General features: G+C 39.3%; 2 protein-coding genes across 4 annotated transcripts; one reads left to right on the top strand and one right to left on the bottom strand.

Annotated features, from left to right (window-relative positions):
- Nucleotides 1–807: 807 nt before the first annotated feature.
- LOC110047365 (uncharacterized) lies at nt 808–13,469 on the top strand. Its single transcript, XM_020753112.2, has 13 exons — nt 808–3,378; nt 3,689–3,776; nt 3,970–4,001; nt 4,794–4,947; nt 5,359–5,522; nt 6,485–6,639; nt 7,019–7,099; nt 8,316–8,427; nt 8,887–8,964; nt 10,107–10,234; nt 10,334–10,450; nt 10,854–10,964; nt 11,750–13,469. Exons 1-13 carry the CDS (start codon nt 889–891, stop codon nt 11,838–11,840), a joined length of 3,801 nt encoding a protein of 1,266 aa, XP_020608771.2. The 5' UTR covers nt 808–888; the 3' UTR covers nt 11,841–13,469.
- LOC149098346 (uncharacterized) lies at nt 12,834–17,208 on the bottom strand. Of its 3 annotated transcripts, none has more exons than XM_089277412.1 (3): nt 17,076–17,208; nt 14,607–14,793; nt 12,834–12,972 (listed from the first exon to the last, which is right to left on the bottom strand). In XM_089277412.1, the coding sequence occupies exons 2-3, from the start codon at nt 14,791–14,793 to the stop codon at nt 12,914–12,916; spliced, it is 246 nt and encodes an 81-aa protein (XP_089133538.1). In that variant the 5' UTR covers nt 17,076–17,208; the 3' UTR covers nt 12,834–12,913. The 3 variants fall into 3 exon arrangements, with proteins under 3 accessions (XP_089133538.1, XP_089133539.1, XP_089133540.1); XM_089277413.1 differs by lacking the exon at nt 17,076–17,208 and adding an exon at nt 15,642–16,091; XM_089277414.1 differs by lacking the exon at nt 17,076–17,208 and adding an exon at nt 15,559–16,090.
- Between the last annotated feature and the right edge of the window lie 1,693 nt (nt 17,209–18,901).

The following is an 18,901-nucleotide window of genomic DNA, read 5'->3' as shown; positions in this document are numbered from 1 at the left end:
TTGGACCGCAAATGATCCCGGAACTGGAAATATTAGGGACTTTAGATATGGTACGGCTAGGCTGTAGCACAGCGGCAGGTAGTAAAGATCAGGGCGCTTATACGTTTCACCTCCCGGCTTTTTATCACCCTGGTGAAGATCACTTCCGGTGACACCATGACGCGCGTACCAGTACGGCTTTCCCGCCGTAGCCTTGCTTTCTACTACGGGAAAGTGCCTGGTTTCACGTACTCTTCACGACGTGAGTATAAGCCTGCTGTTTACTTCTCATTTTAACGCTTTTTCACTGTTTGAACACCCTAGTTTGAAGATAAAGTTCTCAATCATAAAAATCATTTCTAAGATCATTGTTTCTTTGTCATTTGTACAGAAAATTTGAACGATTTTAACACCTACAGCGAGATGATCAGTTCAGTCATATTAGTATCGGGCCGAACAGCCGTAGATAAGGAAGCTATAATTGTTTACTGCTGTTCAAAATGTGTTTTGTTATAAACGAAAGTTTTGTATTTTTATAATATGACGGACACTTCATAGGGTTGGTATACAAAAATTTGGCCAGGCAGGTTGGCAGGAATACATTAAGACGAGAAAGCCTTTCTGATCTAGTATAGACCTGTCTGAACTGTACACTGTTCTGGTGTCTAATTATATATAAAAAAATAGATTATTATTCAGCGTGTTTCACAGTTTTTCGCTAAATATGTACACTAACCCTGCCCTCGAGATACAAGAACAATGTTAGAGCCTTCGGTTAGTTTCCAGCTTACCAGGCAGCGGCCTTTTCTCTAGATTATGCGCAGTGACCATGACAACTTTCAATAATTACTCACAGAATGCTAGAGAAAAAGTAACGAATTTACAGTGTAAACATCTAGATATGTCTGAATGGAAGATAGCAGCATCGAGGACGTGAAAGTATTGGCTTCAGATTGGGTGAAGAGAATGCAAAACTCTGTTCCAACTCCTAATGATGATCTCAGGAATTATGGTGTCGTCAGAGCTCGTTTCGGGTCAAACGATGAGCGAATGCTCCGGAGCCACGATTTTTGCGAAGAAAATGGGAAAATAGATGACTTTAATTTGCATCTGACAAATACAGCACGTGCCGGCTTTACTGATTCTCCAAGACAGTTGTCTGTCGATGCAGGAAGAGGTAGAGATGTTTTCGAACAATATGACACATCGTTCGAACGCACGTCCAAACAATCGAACAGCGCTCACTCGTCCAGAACAACTGGCGGGCGAGAGGAGATTTTAACAAGAGAAGCAAGCTCCAATGTCACTCCAAGAGTAGATGTGTCGTTCTTACGCCAAAAGCGTTTGGCTTTTTTCGACGATAAACTGAGATCGCAAGAAGAAGGGGATATATTGCACGACAAGAATAGCAATATTTTGACGAAAATCGCTGTGAACCACTCGCGACCCTCCGAAGCTCACAGCTCTTCCAGCAGCGAAGAATTTGATTTCTCCTTATTAAGGAGCAACGGCTTTGCAACCCAAGAGTCATCAGACCAAATGTACGGGTTGCAATTGGCAGAGACACCTGTCCCGTCTCATTTTATAAATGGCAGTGATCACGACAATTGCGTTAAATATCCGTGCATGTCTCCTCGGGTACGTGTTCCTGATCATGAACCTGACGAAGAAGACATCAAACTCGAGCTCTGGGGATTAAAAGAGGCTGTACAGTCTGGAGAAGTTGATTTAAATGCATATTTAAAGAGACCAGCGTGGAGAGATCAGAATGTTTCAGACTCTACAACTTACATGTACCGCCGGCTTGGAAAAGAGAATTGTGATATGCAGTCTTCTGAGGAACTTCCAAGAAATGGGTTTGATCCATTACTGCATGACAAGACTAAGCCTGTCATATTACCTGACAGTGGTGGCTATAAGCAATCTCACTTTCATTCCGTTGTTAACGAAAGTGGAAAGATCTGGAAAGAAATTAGTGATGATGTTGATGATGGATATTTTTCAAAGGAACATAGAACTTCTTTTTCCCCTGTTTTTCATATGCAAGAAGGTTCCCATGTCTTTAATGGTCCTGAGCCTCAGATAAATGGCCCACTGTATTCTGGTTTTGAAACATCAGATTCTGAGAGCAGTTTGTTGAGTTTTGGTTCTAAGTGTGATGATGTTCACTACCGGAAGGTCGTTAAAAAACAAGATTCTCCTGTTGTTGATAAAAGGTTAAGTCAGAGGACAAATGTACTTTCTGCTAGCAAGAAGAAAGAAAACAAAATCAAACCAAAAAGAAGCAAAGATAAAATTCTGATGGAACTGACTGAATTTATAGAAGGCTCAGGAACTCCAAAAGACGTGAAGCATTCAAGGCAAAGTACCAGGAGTAATGATGTAGCAAAAGTTAATAATGCACATGTACAAGAAGGCAATGCATTAACTACAGTCTTAGGAGATCACTTGCATAATGGTTTTGCAGAAAGAGCTGATGCAGTGAATTTAAATGGGAATTCATCATACATGTATAAAACCAATGTTTGTGATAAGAATGTTGTACAGTCATGTGATGATTACAATCAGAGAAGAGATGGTAGAATACTTGAAGAGAATCAAGGGAGTGTTATGGGAAAAATTTGCCCAAAGTGCAGTGAAGTGAACAGTAAAGCTGCTAATTGGTGTATTGAGTGTGGGACAGCACTTGTTTGTGTCAAGGCATCTTGCTTAACACCACGACAGCAAAATCACTTTGAGAAACAGTGCCTAGAGACACAAGCCTTAATAAAGGAAACATTAAAAACACCCATGAATTTATCACAGGCCTTGCCATATGATAAAGCTGCTAAAGAAGAACGGTCACTCAGTAATGACATTTCAAATCTCTCTTTACAAGTTTCGCAGAGCACTAGTAATTTAGAGGAGTCAAAGTACTCCTCAAGTCCCCATGGTTACAAACGGCGTTGGATGCGTTCAAGCATTGCTTGGAACACCTTCCACTCCAGTGAACTCTCAAAAAGTCCTTCTTTTGTTAAAGAGCATGATCAAATGAAGGACAAGAAAAGAGCAACTTCTTTCTCAGATCTGGTGACTCATTCCTCAACTGACAAAGCCAACAAACACAGGAGAAATAGTCGAAACAAATCTGCTAGACAAAGAACAGTCAGCTGCAGCTCAGTTGGTCCAGATGAAGAAGCAACCAGTGCTTGTGGAAGATTGACAATCGAAGACCACAAACGTCCACAGACTACTTCACTGAAAGGCACACAGAAAGAGAAACAAAGTAGGACCTACGATCAGAGGTCAAGTTCGTCCCTGGAGAATAAGAATGGGAAAACAACTAAAGGACAACACAAAGCTAATTTGCGCAATGGTTTTATCTCTATAGAGAGTCAGTCATCTCCAAGCTTGCTGAAGGTATTTAGATAAATTTTTTACATGTTTCTTTGTGTGTCCATTTACAATATTAATACTGGCTAAACTTGTAGCATGGTGTTGATCAGCCTTGTTAATACTAAGTCCTACACTGAACATTGTAGTCAGAGTAACTCTGTTGACTTCATTATGGGAGAACTTGAAAGAAATCTGAGTTACTAGTGTCATTGACTGTCATTGAATGAAGAAATCACACTTGAAACCTGTCATGTACTAGTAGTTAAAACAGTACGAGGGGTGGTAAACTGTTTAAATATGTTATGACAATTTTTTTCTGGTTTCTTCTTTTCAGAGCTCTAGTGTATCATCTTTGGATGGTGGAACAAAGTCTTTTCTCTCACAGGGTGCAAAGACAGTTGTACCTCCATTGAATCTGCAAGGTAAATATATGCAATTACAGGTTTTTCTTATAACATTGCCTGTTAAGGGAGAAAAAAAAATGAAAACATATGAGTTTTCAGTTGCCCCACTAAAATATTTCTTGTCCAATAGGCGCAATGATGAAAAGAAACGCGTACTTTATTAGTAGTGCCAGACTTCTAACGGCAACATTTTCTCTTTTCCATTTTCTAGGTGTGGGTAGCTATGACAGGATTCTGACCCTGGTAAGTTGTGTACAACTATTATGGTTATTTTATTTATGTAATATCAACAATGTATTTAATGTAAGCCCCATGCTTTCTTTTTACACCTTACCATGTCTTACTTTGCACATGTTGTTATTGTTGTTGTTGTTGTTTTTTTTTGTGGTTTTCTTATTAAACAAGTATAACAAGTCTTCGAAACTGTACAAGCAGTGCAACTGTACAAATGTACAGTCATTTACATGTACTACTATATATCTACATTCCTTCTTGTTTTCTCATGAAATTGTACAATTAATGAAGGCAACAGGATTCCACGTTGTCTACTATATACTAACTACACATGACAAGATTTTACTCTTCTTATTTCAGAAACAAATGCACTTACATGCAGTTATCATGCATGGCTGTTACATAAATGTGTGATGGCTTGTATGACATCTTTAGCAAAGCTCCCCTTCCTTACTTACAAGCATGCATGTGCATGTTCTTAGAAATTGAGTTGTTGTAGTCAGGAGATGACATTGTACATTGTAAGTTAGTGGTTTAAGGCAGATTGTCTTTCAGATGTTAATTTTAAGACATTTCAACGAGCAGTTATTTAGAAGCCTTTATCAGTTGAGATTGCAAGATTTACATGCGACAGTTCATTAAATATGCATATGCAGAAGGTTACATGTTAAGTGCAAGACCCACGTGCCTGCCACAATTGCATGTGACTACATGTGAATGTATTAAATTTGTAATTTGTTTAGTATTTTGGGTTTGTTTGCAGAATTGCATGCAATAACAAAATGTTGTTCTCTTGCACAGATTCGTTCTCAGCGAGACAGTGATCCGGTGCCATACCTATACCTTCCTGATGAGCTCTTGTTGCTGATATTTTCTTTTTTACCGCACAAAGACTTGGTGTCCTGTTTAAGGGTCTCGTGGCAGTTTCATCGAATCTCAATGGATGAATCTTTGTGTAAGTGTTTTAAATCCAAATCTCACTCAGAAATTGTAAGGAATTTCCATTGTGGTCTCCACAGCGAACTCACCAGATATGTTTTTTTCTTAGTGCAACCAATAAAACACGAAGTGCAGAACTCAACAATGTACAAAGTGTAACATATATTACTCTCCAGTAACTCACCAACGATCCATGCTCTCTTCCAGACTTCCCTTTAAATCCCTAAAATTTTCTCGAAAAGAAGCAGTCAAAGTTGATCCCAAATGATATTTTAGAGGTACATGTAGTTGACAAGCTTTCAACTAAAAGGAGGTTTCCATGACAGCTGCATGTATCCCGTACATTGTGGTGCTGTTGGGGACTCATCATGGGTATTTTATTTTGTATTGTAAGTAATATTTATTGAGAAATGTCTCTATTTTGCAGGGAAAGTTATTGTGTTAAAACAGAACAATAACATAACAGATGAATGGTTGCATGCAATTGGCATGCATCGTCCAATGAGTTTGACCATTTCCCAATGTCATGGCGACAAAGTTACAGCCAAAGGCCTCCGAGATTTGTTCAGGAATTGTAGTGATTCCTTAGAGGTACTTGCACTTGTTGATTGTTTCACTGTAATCTCACTCTCTATATTTTCATAGTTTTCTACATTGTGTGGTTCCAGAAAATATTCCACCCCTTTAGAAATTCCAGTTTAGCATTATACTTTTCCTTAAATACCCTTGGAATTTCCCATGGCATTCCTTGGGGTGGGTATGGATATTTCAGGGAGAATTTTGGCTATGTATAATAGCATTTCCATGACTGGTATTCTAAAGCTTACAACTTAGCAAGAATAACACTAGTGGGCTTGAAGTGTAATGTGTTGTTACAGAAGAAAATACATGTATCTATACTTCCCCCAAAGAAGGGAATGGAATTTCTTGAGTGTGAGGGTTCTGTACGACCAAAAAATTTAAAGAAATGTATTCTTGAAGCTCATTTGGAATTTCTATAGTGGTACATGTAGGTGGGTGGGTGGGGGGGGGGGGGGGGGATGGGGGAGTAACAGAGGAATGGATATTTTCTGCACAATTACATTTACACTGTTGAGCTTACTGTGGACACTGTAAATGACTTTGAACTGAGATTAAAATACAAAAATGGTTGAATTTGTTTGAAGTTAAATATACACATTCTATATACATGTACATGTACAAGGTATCGTATTAACTGAGCACAAGGGTTGTGCTGTGAGAACATTGGCCCAAGGTCTTGACAGTAAAGTCTATACAAAAAAGACCAAGGCCCAATATTCTTCTTTAGAAGAGCAATCTGATTGGTTGATTTTAGTTTTTGACGCCCTGAGCTACATGTACAATGTAACTTAGCCATATTATAATTAACATGTTCCTCAAACTCCAAAATAGCATGGACTATGATTGTGTTCAGTTGAACATTCAGGCATGAATCAAAGAATCATTTTATGTGGAATGCTTCACCTTTGTGACTCTTCACTTAAAGTGAATTGAAATGTGTGGTTTGGTGTTTTTCATATTTTTAACCCCAGGAGCTGAATTTCAGTAGATGTCGTGGGGGTGAGTTGATTGGTGAGTCTGTACTGCTACATGTTGCGGCACGATGCTGTTGGTTGAAGTCTGTTGATGCGAGCTGGAGTAACGTCAGTGATAATGGAGTCCAAGCTCTTGTTGACAATGTGAAGAGGTAAGGTCTAGTTCTTCATCCCTGGCTTTACTCATATAACTGCTCTAGTTCAAAGGAACATACTGTATAAAGTATGTGATTTTAAACTTCATTCTGCTACCATTTGGTCGTTGAACATGCTTTGGAAATAACAGTCTATAGTAAGGAATTTTGTATGTTTCAAGTAACATGCAATGTTGAAAAAAAGTTGTCAGTGTTAAAAGTACTGCTAACGTCTATCTTTTACTGTAAAAGACGGCAATCATTGGTTGGGATTGAACGTTGGTCAGCATGATTGTGACAAGCACGGTAATCAAATGGTAGGATAAAATGTAAACAAATTTGCCACAAACAAAAGTTTCTTAAATTAATGAATTGGTGAAATTCTGTTTACCTGTAGATTGGAATGTCTTTGTTTGAATGGCTGTCAAGCTGTCAGTGATCAATCTATCAAGTGCGTGGCAAACAAACATGGCAAAACGTAAGTTTCATGGTGTGATTTATCTTACATGTCCACACCTACTGTAAGGGTGCATTCCTTTGGGATGATCTGGATCAGGATCAGTGATCCAGGATCACTCGGATCATACATGTAGTGCATCAAAGGACTGATGAATGAATCCGTAACCAGAGAGGATTCACCGGTTCCTTTGATGCACCATGATCCGAGTGATCTTGGATCACTGATCCTGATCCAGATCACCCTAACAGAACGCACCCTAAATGTTTCTTTGTTGCAGTCTACCCATACATGTATGTGTAAGAGTGTGGTGGCTGAAGTATGGTGTGCTATTGTTGCCATGGGGACCATTGTGCTTTGTCTAGTCCAAGACACTTTCCTCTAACATTGCTTTTCTCAACCTAGTAGGGCTTGGTATAAATTACATAATGCTGGGCACGGTACATGGTTTGAGTATTAGAGGTTCAACTGTAGTTGGTGACTGATGTTTCGACAGCCTGAGCGGAAGCCATCTTTTCAGACTCTGAAGATGACTTCCGCTCAGGCTGTGGAAACATCAGTCACCAACAACAGTTCTTTTCAGAACTAACCTCAACCGGACGATCAGACCATACAAACTTCTTAAGGCTGTGTGATAACTTTAATTAACATGACAAGCGTAGTACTTGAATTTGAGTTTTCTTGCCCGTTATCTTTGTTTTTCCACTCATTTTAAGTAATGTGCCTAGGTGTCCGGTCGTTTCGATGCAAATCGAAGTCGATTCGTTACATGTCGTACGTCGATTCGATACGCATCCACAGTCTATTTCATGCAACTTCTATTTACCAGAAATGTTTCGTAAAGCAATTTTTCCCGTCCTTCGCTCCTCATATTGTTAGGACTTCAGACTTTTTTTCCTCCATCAAAAATGTTTTACTGAATTCAATAAGTTTTATGTGTAAAATAGCTCTTAAAACCGAACGTTTTCTCACAGTATCTACTGTTCTGTCGGATGCGTTAATGCGTGAACGTTGCTGTACAAACAGTTTATATAATTAGTGAACAAGAAATCACTGTGATCATAGTGCAAAGACAAAGACACGTTAATTGAAAACTTTCCTCGAGTTTACTTGAGCAACGAAACGTGAATAGACTTTGATTCGTATGAAACGACTTTGAGTAGAAACGTCCTACACTGTTGTACAACCTGTGCCTACAGTATATACATGTATCATGTACAAATGTTTTGCTCTTCAGGCTGAGGATCTTTGAAGTGTTTGGTTGCTTTAACATCACTCCAGCCGGAATACGAATTCTTGGTCAGACCTGCAGACAGCTTCAAACTCTGAACATTGGACAGTGTTACAAGGTACTGTACGTAGACTGTACATTGATATTCAAAAGGGTATTGTCTATGTTCCCGTTTTCAAATGTGGAAATGGCTCCATGGCGAACAATAAAAGAAATAACATGATATTTTTCACAGTCTACTTTGATACTACATGCACCACTGTGAGAGAATTGGCACGAAGTTATAACACTCAAATCTCTTTTTTCGTGCTACATTATTTTCACTAGAGTCTTATCATAATCAAGAACAACTGTCACAGAAGAGTAATTTGTAGATAACTGGCCTCTCGCTAGAAAAATTGCCTAACAAAAGGCGCTGCTTAGAGAGTAACCCCACTTGACTGCATCGGGTTTGTTTCATACTTTAATCCCCCAGTGCAAACAAGCCTTTACTGAGGGTTTTAATCATTATTTGTTTTTAGGAGAACTTGAAATTGCGGTCTAATTATTGACTGACTTGTTTTTTTTTCCATTACAGATCACTGACTCAGCCATTGGTTCCTTAGTATCTAATCTCCAAGAGCTGGAGAATCTTGATCTGCGAGGATGCAAGCAGGTATGATAATTCACCATTTTAGTAACGCTTACGTTTATTAGCTTCTCTCAACGAAGGGCAAAATCGTTTAAAAAAGGTTATGTTACACGGACCGATTTTTAATACCGATTGTTAATCCATGTTACACGAGAGAACTTTTGAAGCAACCTTGTTGCGGCGACGGTCGGCAACGGTATGTTGTTCATGCACAATTCGGGCAACAATGTTGCAGGTTTTTGAATCGCTTTCAAAAACTTGCAACATGTTGCCGTAACGAGATGTTGCGTTAAAAGTCGCCCAGTGCGCCATGTTACACGACATCGATTTTGAACGCAACAATGTTGCGTTAAAAATTGGCTCGTGTTTACAACATCACCTTAAAGTAGAGAAACACGAAGTGATGAGATAGTAAAATTACGTTAACAAGGAAGTTAGCACGAGGGGCAAAAAGGAAAACACATTTGATGGGAAAAAGGGGAACAAATTCACATCAAGCAAACCAGTGCAATATCGGATCGCTGGGTAGGCGAGATGCAAAGAAATGACTAACAACATTACAAGTAGGCTTTCTCAAAGTCCTTCTTTGTCGTACGTAGTTCTGGCGTGAAGGACAAGGTTACAACTACTCCCCCTGCCGCCCGTCGCACTCGGGTTTTGAACATCGCGGACTCTTTTTTCTCGCGCCGCGCTCAGCTTTCTTAGCAAGTCTAAAGAATAAGGAGTAATGGGAAATGCAATGAGCCAGACGGAAAAAGCTCTTTTTTCCTGCCAATTACTATTTAGGATCGAAATAATACATGTTAATGTAGCGAAATTTTAAGACGCCGCTTTGTGAACGGCGCTTGAAAATTAATGTTTTATTAAATTAACTCGACTTTGACAACGCGAAGTTTTTTGAAACTGTACTAATTTCATGAAGATAAGCAATTGTCCTCGAGATCCCAATTTTTTGTTAGAGCAATTGACGGCACTAAGACATTTACTGAACCTCGTATCTCAGGCCGTTGAATGAGCCGTACAAACATTGTGCTGAGGTCACTTGAAGTTCTTTCTCATTACCTGAGTGCTTTACTTTATATCAGGAGATATAATCGATTATGGCTCCAGTTTATATTGAGATCGTCAGGAGAAGTCAGTTCTTGATCAGATTCATTAAATCCTAGGTTCGTGATTCAGCTGTCAAAAAGATCGTGCGTCATTGTCCACTTGTCACTACTCTTGCGCTCGCTAACTGTCCTCTTATCACGGATGTGTCTTTAGCAGAAATTGCCACCAATCTTCCAAGAATAAGGTAAGACTCTCAACCCTCAAGAAACGTTTGCTACAGTAGCTCCTTTCCTCCTGCATTGGCCTGTACTATTTTTTAGTTATTTATGGTATTGCCCAACAGGTCTCTGGATATATGCGGCTGTTCTAATGTGAGTGATAATGGTATCTGTACACTGTCCAAAAGCTGCCATAGACTGGAATTGTTAGACCTGACGTCTACTGGAGTTGGTCACAAGAGGTTAGTTACAAGTGTTTTAACGTTAGGCAAATTAACCACCGTTGCGAATTAGGAAAACCTGATGTTTCGAGCGTTGGTCCTTCGTTGGAGCAAAAGTAACGATGTCAAGTCACATTCATCCCTACTTGTTCTCTCGCCAAGACCTCCTGTGCTGCTCTGTGAGCTGGCAAGTTCCTGCTCGGGATTGCCCGCTCGGGTTTACCTTGTTTCTCATGTTATAGTTCTTTTTTCCAAGTCGCGAACAGGAACCTTCTAAAGCGACCAGTATTTTGCCATCTATCTTTTCTAAAATACACGCGCGCCCCATGTGGAACGCGCGTGATAACGGTACGCAATGTTGGCGCAATTCATGCGCGGGTGAACTCTGTAACATAAATTTACTTGCGCGGTTTTTTCTTTTCAGCGTCTTGTCTCTTGCTAACTACTGTAGTCAGAGTTTGTGTAATTTGAAGCTAAGTTTCTGTACAGACATTTCTGAAAACACGGTGGTTCATCTCGCTAAACGCTGCAAAAGGTAAGTATATTTTTATTTCATCACAAGGCACTCCTCATCAGTTTTATATTTTCGTTTTTCTTTCGTCTTACTGTCGAGTGAAGTTCTAGAACGGGTAGTTCCTCCAATCATTGCAAATAAGTAGCGAACTCTAGAACGAAGGCTAGTTTCTTTATTTTGTTCCGCCCCGGCAAGTTTTCAAACTGTTTAAGATTCTTTGCTTACTATCAAATGGCCACAAGCGTTCTAAAAAGAGCCCAGGATTCTCAGTGGAATATAGTAGAGCTAACTCGTTTAATTGTGCATACTAGTTCCTACAAATTGCCCATACCAGTTCTAAATTCACGTCACAGCTTCTCGCTAAATGTCCGATTTCCAGGTAAATTCGAACCTTTCCCTGCGGATGCTTCCGTAATACGAACACCTTGTTACGGACAGTTTTCTTGTTGCCAAGGAATCAAAATTCATACAATCTTTACCTCAACGTAAACCATCTTACGTTAAGTTGTTTTACTGTAAATAGTGTGCGATACTAAAACTGACTGACTGAAACTGACTCTAGAACTCGAACACTGTGTCATACTTCTTTGCTGTTTGTATAAAGGTTTGACTGTATCGAAGGTAAAGTGCCTCGTACACTTTGTGCCTCGAGAACCAGTTCCACCAATACCCGATAGGTTTGTAAAACCTGTTCCCAACGATTCTTCATAATCTCCCCACCCCTTCCCCTTGCATCTCTTCTGCTGTAGCTATAACATTCAACAGTTTGCAATATTGGCCTTACCTCTCTTTCTTTCTCTTTTCAGGCTAACCACACTTCACTTGTATGGCTGCAAGCGGATACGTAACACATCTGACCTCAGATTACTCAACCCCTCGCTCACTATCGAGTGTTAGCTTGTTTGTAATCCAGTGACACTGTACATTATTTCTTAGGGGTAGGGTGGGGAGGATCGATACGTCGATGCGTGACTATGTCACATATGTCACACAATCTTTGCTGATGCTTGAAACATTGCGTTCATTTGACTGTATTTCGATGTTATTTTTGTATTTTTTTGTAAACCATCCCCTGCTTGGAAAACGTGGAGAACTGAAAATTGTGCCTGATCACAGGGAATCCTTCATCTCCACGGCTTGCAAGTAATAATTTTGTTGCTCCGTTATTTCAAAGCGTTGTTGATAGGTTTTGTATATAAAAGGCCAAAAATATTTTAATGTAGCAAGTGATTTAAGTAGTCTTAAAATAATTAGATAACTAGAGTATTATTTAACTAGATAATATAATGACTTATAAGAGTGGTAGGAAATTCTGTTTCCTTTATTGGATTACTAGGATCACGTGTTTAGCTTAATGCGCAGGTTCGATATCTCTTGGCTGCTTTGAGTAAATTTCTTGTACCTTAAAGTTTTTTCGGTGTGCGTTGAGAAAAATGTTTCGTCTGGGAACTGAAAACGCCTGCAGAAAAATTTCAGCGCATGTCTGCCGTGTCTGCGCACTGCCCAGAAGGACACCCTCTGGTGTCATTTTCTGCTCACGTAGACTAGAGAAAAGTGTAGGGCTGATGCGGAGTATGTGATTCACGATGAGGTAGGGGGTGGGGAAAGGAGGCCTGGAGGGGGGGGGGGGGGCAGGATTGTGGGAGGGGATTTCGAAACAAATGAATTGTTAAATAAAGTTAATGTGAGTAAACTAGAGATAATTTTCACACAGCTCTCGTAATCCTCTCAAGAATCAAGTGGGGAGCGAGGGCATATGGTTGTACAGAATAGTAATTATTTAAAAAAATGAAATAAGAGTAAGCCGAGATTGTTCATTGTGGATTGGTTTTAATTTGAGTCTTCTGGAACTGTGCTAGTCGTTATATCGTATTTTTGTCTGAATGGATATTGTGGCAAAAGAATATTGTGTTTATTGATGTAAAACATTGCTGTGCTAACAAATATTTCTTCAAATCACTAATTTCTACTCATTTCACTCTCGAATTAAAGGACTTCGCTGTTCTTTCGTCAATCCTGGGATTCATTTCTGTAGGGAGAAAAATGAACATGTCATGTGACGGGGGCATTGTTCTGTCCACCAAATACCTTGATATTCAGTCAATAGAAATATCACATTAACTTACGTGGAAAGAGAAAGAAGGATAAGAGAGTTCATTCCCCACACAAGCCTCATTTCTAAAGTAATCCCTTCTCAAGTTATGTTTAAATCATTCCTGGATTTAGAAATGCCCGGACGGTCTAGAAATGGCCAATCCTGTGAACAGAATTTTACTCGCGTGGACAACCAAAGCGGCTATACACGGATTTTCATCCCACATGAAAAGATTCACGCAACGCGCAACATCCTTGAAAGAACTGGGTATCATGCTGAAAATAACTTTCGGGGGGGGGGGGAGGGGGGGGGCGGGACGCCCTACTTTGGAAAATTTAGCCCGTGTGGGGGATTAAATACTTTTATTCGCTCTTGTTAACAGATATTCTAGACAACTGTTGCAATATAGAGACGTTCTATTTTGAAACACATTCACTGTGTGTTAATTTTGGTCCATTTTGTGACTGTGGGGTTGCGTTCTAATTCGTTATGTCTAGAATGTTTTACCATGATAATTAATTTAAAATTCGCTGATGTACGGCTTCGTTATAAAACGAAGGTTAATTTATGTAAATATCACAGGGAAGTATAGCCCAGTCTGCCTCGTCCTCGGAGAGCTGGGAACGCGGCGCTTTGATGAGAACGAAGATCGTAGTGCGTCCATTTTCCGGATGCAACTGTCCTAAAACTCTACACGCAAAGTGCTCTAAGTTGGGGATGGGGACTGGGTACGCGGCAGCTGCCGAGTGGCTTTCATTTGATAGTTCAAACTCAAGAGTTTTGTCAACTGGACGGAAACCAAACTTGTCATCACTATGTCCTCTTTCACTGCATAGTAAACAATAAAACATCAAACCCACTCAGGGTTCATTCGAAGCTAAAAACGTAATGAGCTGATGGCTTCTGAATGATGTCAGCTCGAAAGCATCTATCAAGATTTAAGAAATAATTGAGAATGTGTCTACATTTTAGACTTTTGTACACTATGTTTTTGTTTTCCCACTAAACGTGAAAAATGTTCATTACACACATGGTTATTTTATCAGGCGTTTTATTGATTTAATCTTTTCAAACTATGAAATATCAAGTTGGCAGCTTTTCAGGAAACGAACGGCCATCTAACACTGTGACATATGTAACAATTGTCTAGTTCTGGCTCTCTCTCCGTCACGCAACAGTACGGCTGCCGGGAGTGAAGCGTTGCGTGACAGATATTGCCAGAACTGGACTAAGGACCTGTTTACAAGGAGGGAGGGTTACCCTAGCAAACGGGTTAACCCTAGGTTGGCAAAGGATAGCCTGGGTTTAAAAGCAAAATTTCACAGGTAGGGTAACCCTACAACCCGGGACCTGGAATGTTGACAAGGGAAAAAGTTAACCCGCCTACCCGGGTAGCCCTGGCTGCCTTGTAAACACGACGAAGAAAAAAAAAAAGAAAACAAAAAGGAAATGTGTGAGTGCCAGGGTAACCCGTTTGCTTGGGTAACACTCTCCTACTTGTAAACAGGCCCTAAAAGTACAAATGCCAAGCAAGGACAGGTCAATTGTTCACCATTCATTCAACTTACCCATCACGTTTCTCTTCCTCCTCCAGCCAAGTGCTCCTCCGTTACTCTCAATATTTTCTTCCTTTTCTTCCCTGTGTTCTCTTCCATTTTCGAGAGTTTCCTTGTATCCCGCGGATGTCCTGTGCCTTGTCATGATACAAAAGCTGACTAAGGACATGATCGCAAATGTTGTTAATCCGAGTCGCATCTGAGAGACAGAGACACCATAAAACAATTACATAACGCCCCTAGCTGATCAGAAGAAGGAAACATCTGGTAGAAAGACAGGAAATTTCCTGGGATAATTGAAAAGCGCTTCTATTGACGTTTTGAGGACAGCGTGGTACTGTAAATAAAAATAACAAAAGAGCAAACACCTCACAAGAGACAGATGACGCACTAAAAACTCTCCTTTCGCAGAACACCAGGGAATAACAGAAAGCTAAACTTCAGAATCAAATGTACCACTAGTACTGTTAATAGTAGTTGAGAGGCTGGTTTACACTAGGTCCTAAGCATCAGCAATATGAGTAAGCAAGTAACTGTGTTGTTAAATAGCGCTTTTTAGGAAATGTTCTGAATAAGAGAAGCTGGCTGTCAACATGTTACTGTACATGTTCCCTATGTTTATGCGTCAGTGGAAACTAGCCTTTTGAGAACCGAACCTAAAATGAATAAATATACGCAACAAATTCATTAACAATTCCATTGTGCAAAATCAGGACTTACGATTTAGTCCTCACAAGCAAAAGTGGGGAAATAACTATTTTCAATTTCAAGAGAAGAAAATCATAAGACCAGGTAAACACTTACATTTTACAAGTCCATGCTCACTTAAAGTAAGATGAAATAAATGAATATTTTGGCAAGCTCACATCGTAATTTTGATTACGGTAATTTCAGACTTTTGCGCGAATATATTTTTTTTTCTGGGATATAAATAATCTTCAGATTAAAAAAAACAGCACATTACCTCTCATACAAAGTGATTGCCACTTATCCACTCTACAGTGAGGAACGCTTGTTAATACGCTGAATTAAAAATGAAACACGTACCCTTTTGTCTGTGCTTTGTTTCAAATTCTCCGTCCGTTTTTATCCATGGACCGCCAAAGATCACTCAAGCTTTGTCTGTATCTTCCGACAGAAACAGACGATCAAGCACTTGATTGGCTGTTTAAGAATGTAATTTATGCGCCAATAAGCATGGCAAATTTGGTTGGAAGTAATTAGCTAGTTTTGCACTTGTTAGTAAAGATAGCTATCTTTCTTTGAAGGAAAATTATTCTTTGAGCCATTGTTCGATGAATCCGGCCAGTGGGTTTTCGTTTACTCTTTTTTAAAAAGCTCATTTTACTTGTTGATACTGTTTTCCTTCTGCGCAAAATGACAAAATTGACCACATATTAAGGAAAAAATCATTTAATTTCGTGATAATGATTTCATTTGCCAGAAAATTTAGAAAACTTGAATAAGCTTCTGTAGTAAAAAGAGAAAGAAAAATTAGAATGAAAAAATTATTTTATCAGATAGATCTACCTCGTTTGGCTACAACAAGGTAACACTTGAAGAAAGTTATTAAATACACTTAAATAAAGATGTGAAATATTTCTCTTCTCGCAACAACTGGTCTCTTTTCTTTCAGGGAAATATTAATTTACGGTCGTACTTTTCACAGTCGCTACTTTATTACTCGTAAGATTAAAAACAATTAATTGAAGGAAGGGTTTATGACAGATCTGACCACATCTTCCGACAACAGGTTATGTTTTGCCGCTGTTTAACTTGAAATACTCCATTCAGTGCCATATTGATTGTCAATTCTCTGAAAATTTGTGTCATTTCCACTTTTTGCAGCTAATTTGTAATGACCTCTTAATGACGGGGATCAAAAAGACAAGTTTAGATGTGTGTCGGATGATGCTGGTGTAACAATTGAAGCTGATCCGTGATTCGTGTAAATTAAAACGTTCTTCATAACCTTTATATAATCATTGAATCACGGCTCCTGTTCTATTCCGATTTCGCAGGAATTTTTTTCGGCGAGGATGTCGCTGAGCAACCCAACTGCAAAAAGGTGACGTCACAGCATTCTTCATGTTCGCGCGATTTTCTCATTGGATGATAAAATCGGCAACTGTTCGGATTATGTTCCGAAGATTTGCCAAAGACGACACGATCCCGACTGTGCCTCAAGTTTTATAACATGTGGCAATAATGGTCAAGGTCTTCGACAATAACACCGTAATTAACGTCTCAAACAGAGCTTGTTTTGATCAATTTAAAAATTAATTTATCATTTGATTTTGCCATGTTTGCCAGAACTTACGCGATCGGCTTACGTATAAAAGATCAAACACATATTAAAATGAAATTTATCTTGGATGTGTAAGTAATATTGAATAGATTTTTCTGATTCTCCCTGGCTTCTGAGATAAAAGATTCTGAAAAACCAAACACACTGATAAAAAGTGTACGTTATAGAGATACCTTTTTTCTTGTGCACAATATCCAGTAAGAATTATTTTCTCTAGGTCCGAATCGAATCCGAATAATTTCCTCTCCATGGACGTCAGTAATGGTTATCAGTTTATACTTCGGTATCAAACCGTGTTTAGTTAATCTGCTTGCAGACGTGCGGCTGAGGAAACATCACGGGCGTGGCACGTTGAGAGAGAGACAGAAACCCTGAACGTTGTTTGCTTGGCGCAGATGTGTTCACGAAAACCAATCATACAATTCACTTGATGTAGGTGTCTTACCGCTTGAGGTCATTCCCCAGTATTGCATTGCGCATCCCTACTACGGATAATTTCACGCGTGATTAGCGCGCGCATTATAAAATGGCGGCTTTTTCTTTACAGCTGGACCTCGCCATAGAGGTAAATCGTCATTTTCTCGCAAACGAGTATGGGGACCTATCATTTTTTTTCTGTTGTTTTGAACTGAGTAATAAATTTCTCTGTGTAAAATAAATATGGACCAATTCTCAGTGTAGAACAAAAAGCAATCGTCGGAAACGTGAATTTAGCAAGCAATCGTGACTACAATCATGCTGCTATTATAAGGATTTATAAGGGTATAAACAAGGTGCTTTTGCTCCTAAACGAACATGGGGACCCCTCATTTTTATTTCTAAATTTAAGTTCCTACAGTATAAACAATCGATAGGCTAAGTTTCACAAAACTTTCAGTGCAGGTTCTATTTCAGCGGAATGACGTTAAGAAGTACCTATATGGTTTGTCCATTGCGCAAAGTAAATACCCATAGTAGAGTTAAAGCCAAATGAACAAAATTGAATTAGATTCGCTGATGGTGTGACGTTTGAATGCACTTGGGAGAATGATAGCAACTTTTAAGCGTCACTCTTTAGAACAGTTTCCGCTCACGGCAATAAAAGCTTAATTTTTCAGGTGGCTTTCTTTGATTAGTTCTCAAAAGAGAAAATCGCTAAGAGATGGTTTGATAAGTATAATATCACAACATTACTCTCGCCCTTTACATTACATTACCTTTTTTCCTTTGGCGTCCTGGCGTTTCCACGAAAACAAGATGAAATAAATTGGGAAAGCAATATATAACAGAAGTTTGCCCGTTGTGGTTTTGATGGAATAGTTAATTTAAAATACGCTGAATACGTGACGGATAGAAATATAAAAATAAAAAAGCATTCTATCGTCTTTTCTGTTTTGTTGTTGTCAATTTTAGCTTCAACTGGAAGCAAAAAAAGCGGGCAGCGGTTAAACAAACCAAGAAATAGAAAAGGCCGCGCAAAAACTGGGGCCAGTTGCTGCCGCACTTTTTTCGCGTTTACTTCACGTTCGGTAGGACGCAGAGGAACAATGCATCTTAGACGTATTATACGTTTGTGGCTAAAACGGAGTCTATGCGACATTTAAAACTTAACGGGCTTATGCAACTGGAAGGCGCATAAATTAAACAGACGAACTTCTCAGAACTGTGAATCTGTTAACTTAAATTTGTAATCAAGCGACCGACAATCTCTCTCCCAACAGCGTTTTTTCGTCAACACACTGGTTTTCTGTCTCACATTTACTTAAGCGCACTTAATGTTAGACGTATTACTTGTCTTCCAAAGGTAAATCGGCCAATGACAATAATCATAGTCCCCAAATCGGTTTGCTGTTTATTTCATAGTATTAAAGATACCCTAAACTTAACCATTACCAGTGGAACTTCGGGGAATGGTTAACACGCTCAGTTGTGGAGGTACTTCTTGAATCAGTCCTTAGTTTTGCACCTAAAAGGTCTTTAACAAATACTGGAAAGAGCGTAAGTGCATGAAATGGGAGTT

This window comes from Orbicella faveolata, unplaced genomic scaffold (genome assembly GCF_042242905.1).
Source record: "Orbicella faveolata isolate gen_17 unplaced genomic scaffold, um_ofav_v1 contig_46, whole genome shotgun sequence".
In the NCBI taxonomy this organism is placed as follows: domain Eukaryota; kingdom Metazoa; phylum Cnidaria; class Anthozoa; order Scleractinia; family Merulinidae; genus Orbicella; species Orbicella faveolata.
The sequence above is the reverse complement of the archived record's forward strand: the minus strand, read 5'-3'. Positions and strand labels throughout refer to the sequence as shown.

What these genes read in the sequence shown, in the direction of transcription:
- LOC110047365 (XM_020753112.2), top strand. Translation starts at nt 889, where the DNA reads ATGGAAGATAGCAGCATCGAGGACGTGAAAGTATTGGCTTCAGATTGG. An exon ending in CTCAATGGATGAATCTTTGT is followed by an intron (nt 4,948 to 5,358) that starts GTAAGTGTTTTA and finishes TCTATTTTGCAG; the next exon opens with GGAAAGTTATTGTGTTAAAA. An exon ending in ATCTGCGAGGATGCAAGCAG is followed by an intron (nt 8,965 to 10,106) that starts GTATGATAATTC and finishes ATTAAATCCTAG; the next exon opens with GTTCGTGATTCAGCTGTCAA.
- LOC149098346 (XM_089277412.1), bottom strand. Translation starts at nt 14,793, where the DNA reads ATGCGACTCGGATTAACAACATTTGCGATCATGTCCTTAGTCAGCTTT. An exon ending in GAGGAAGAGAAACGTGATGG is followed by an intron (nt 12,973 to 14,606) that starts GTAAGTTGAATG and finishes TTCTCCCTACAG; the next exon opens with AAATGAATCCCAGGATTGAC.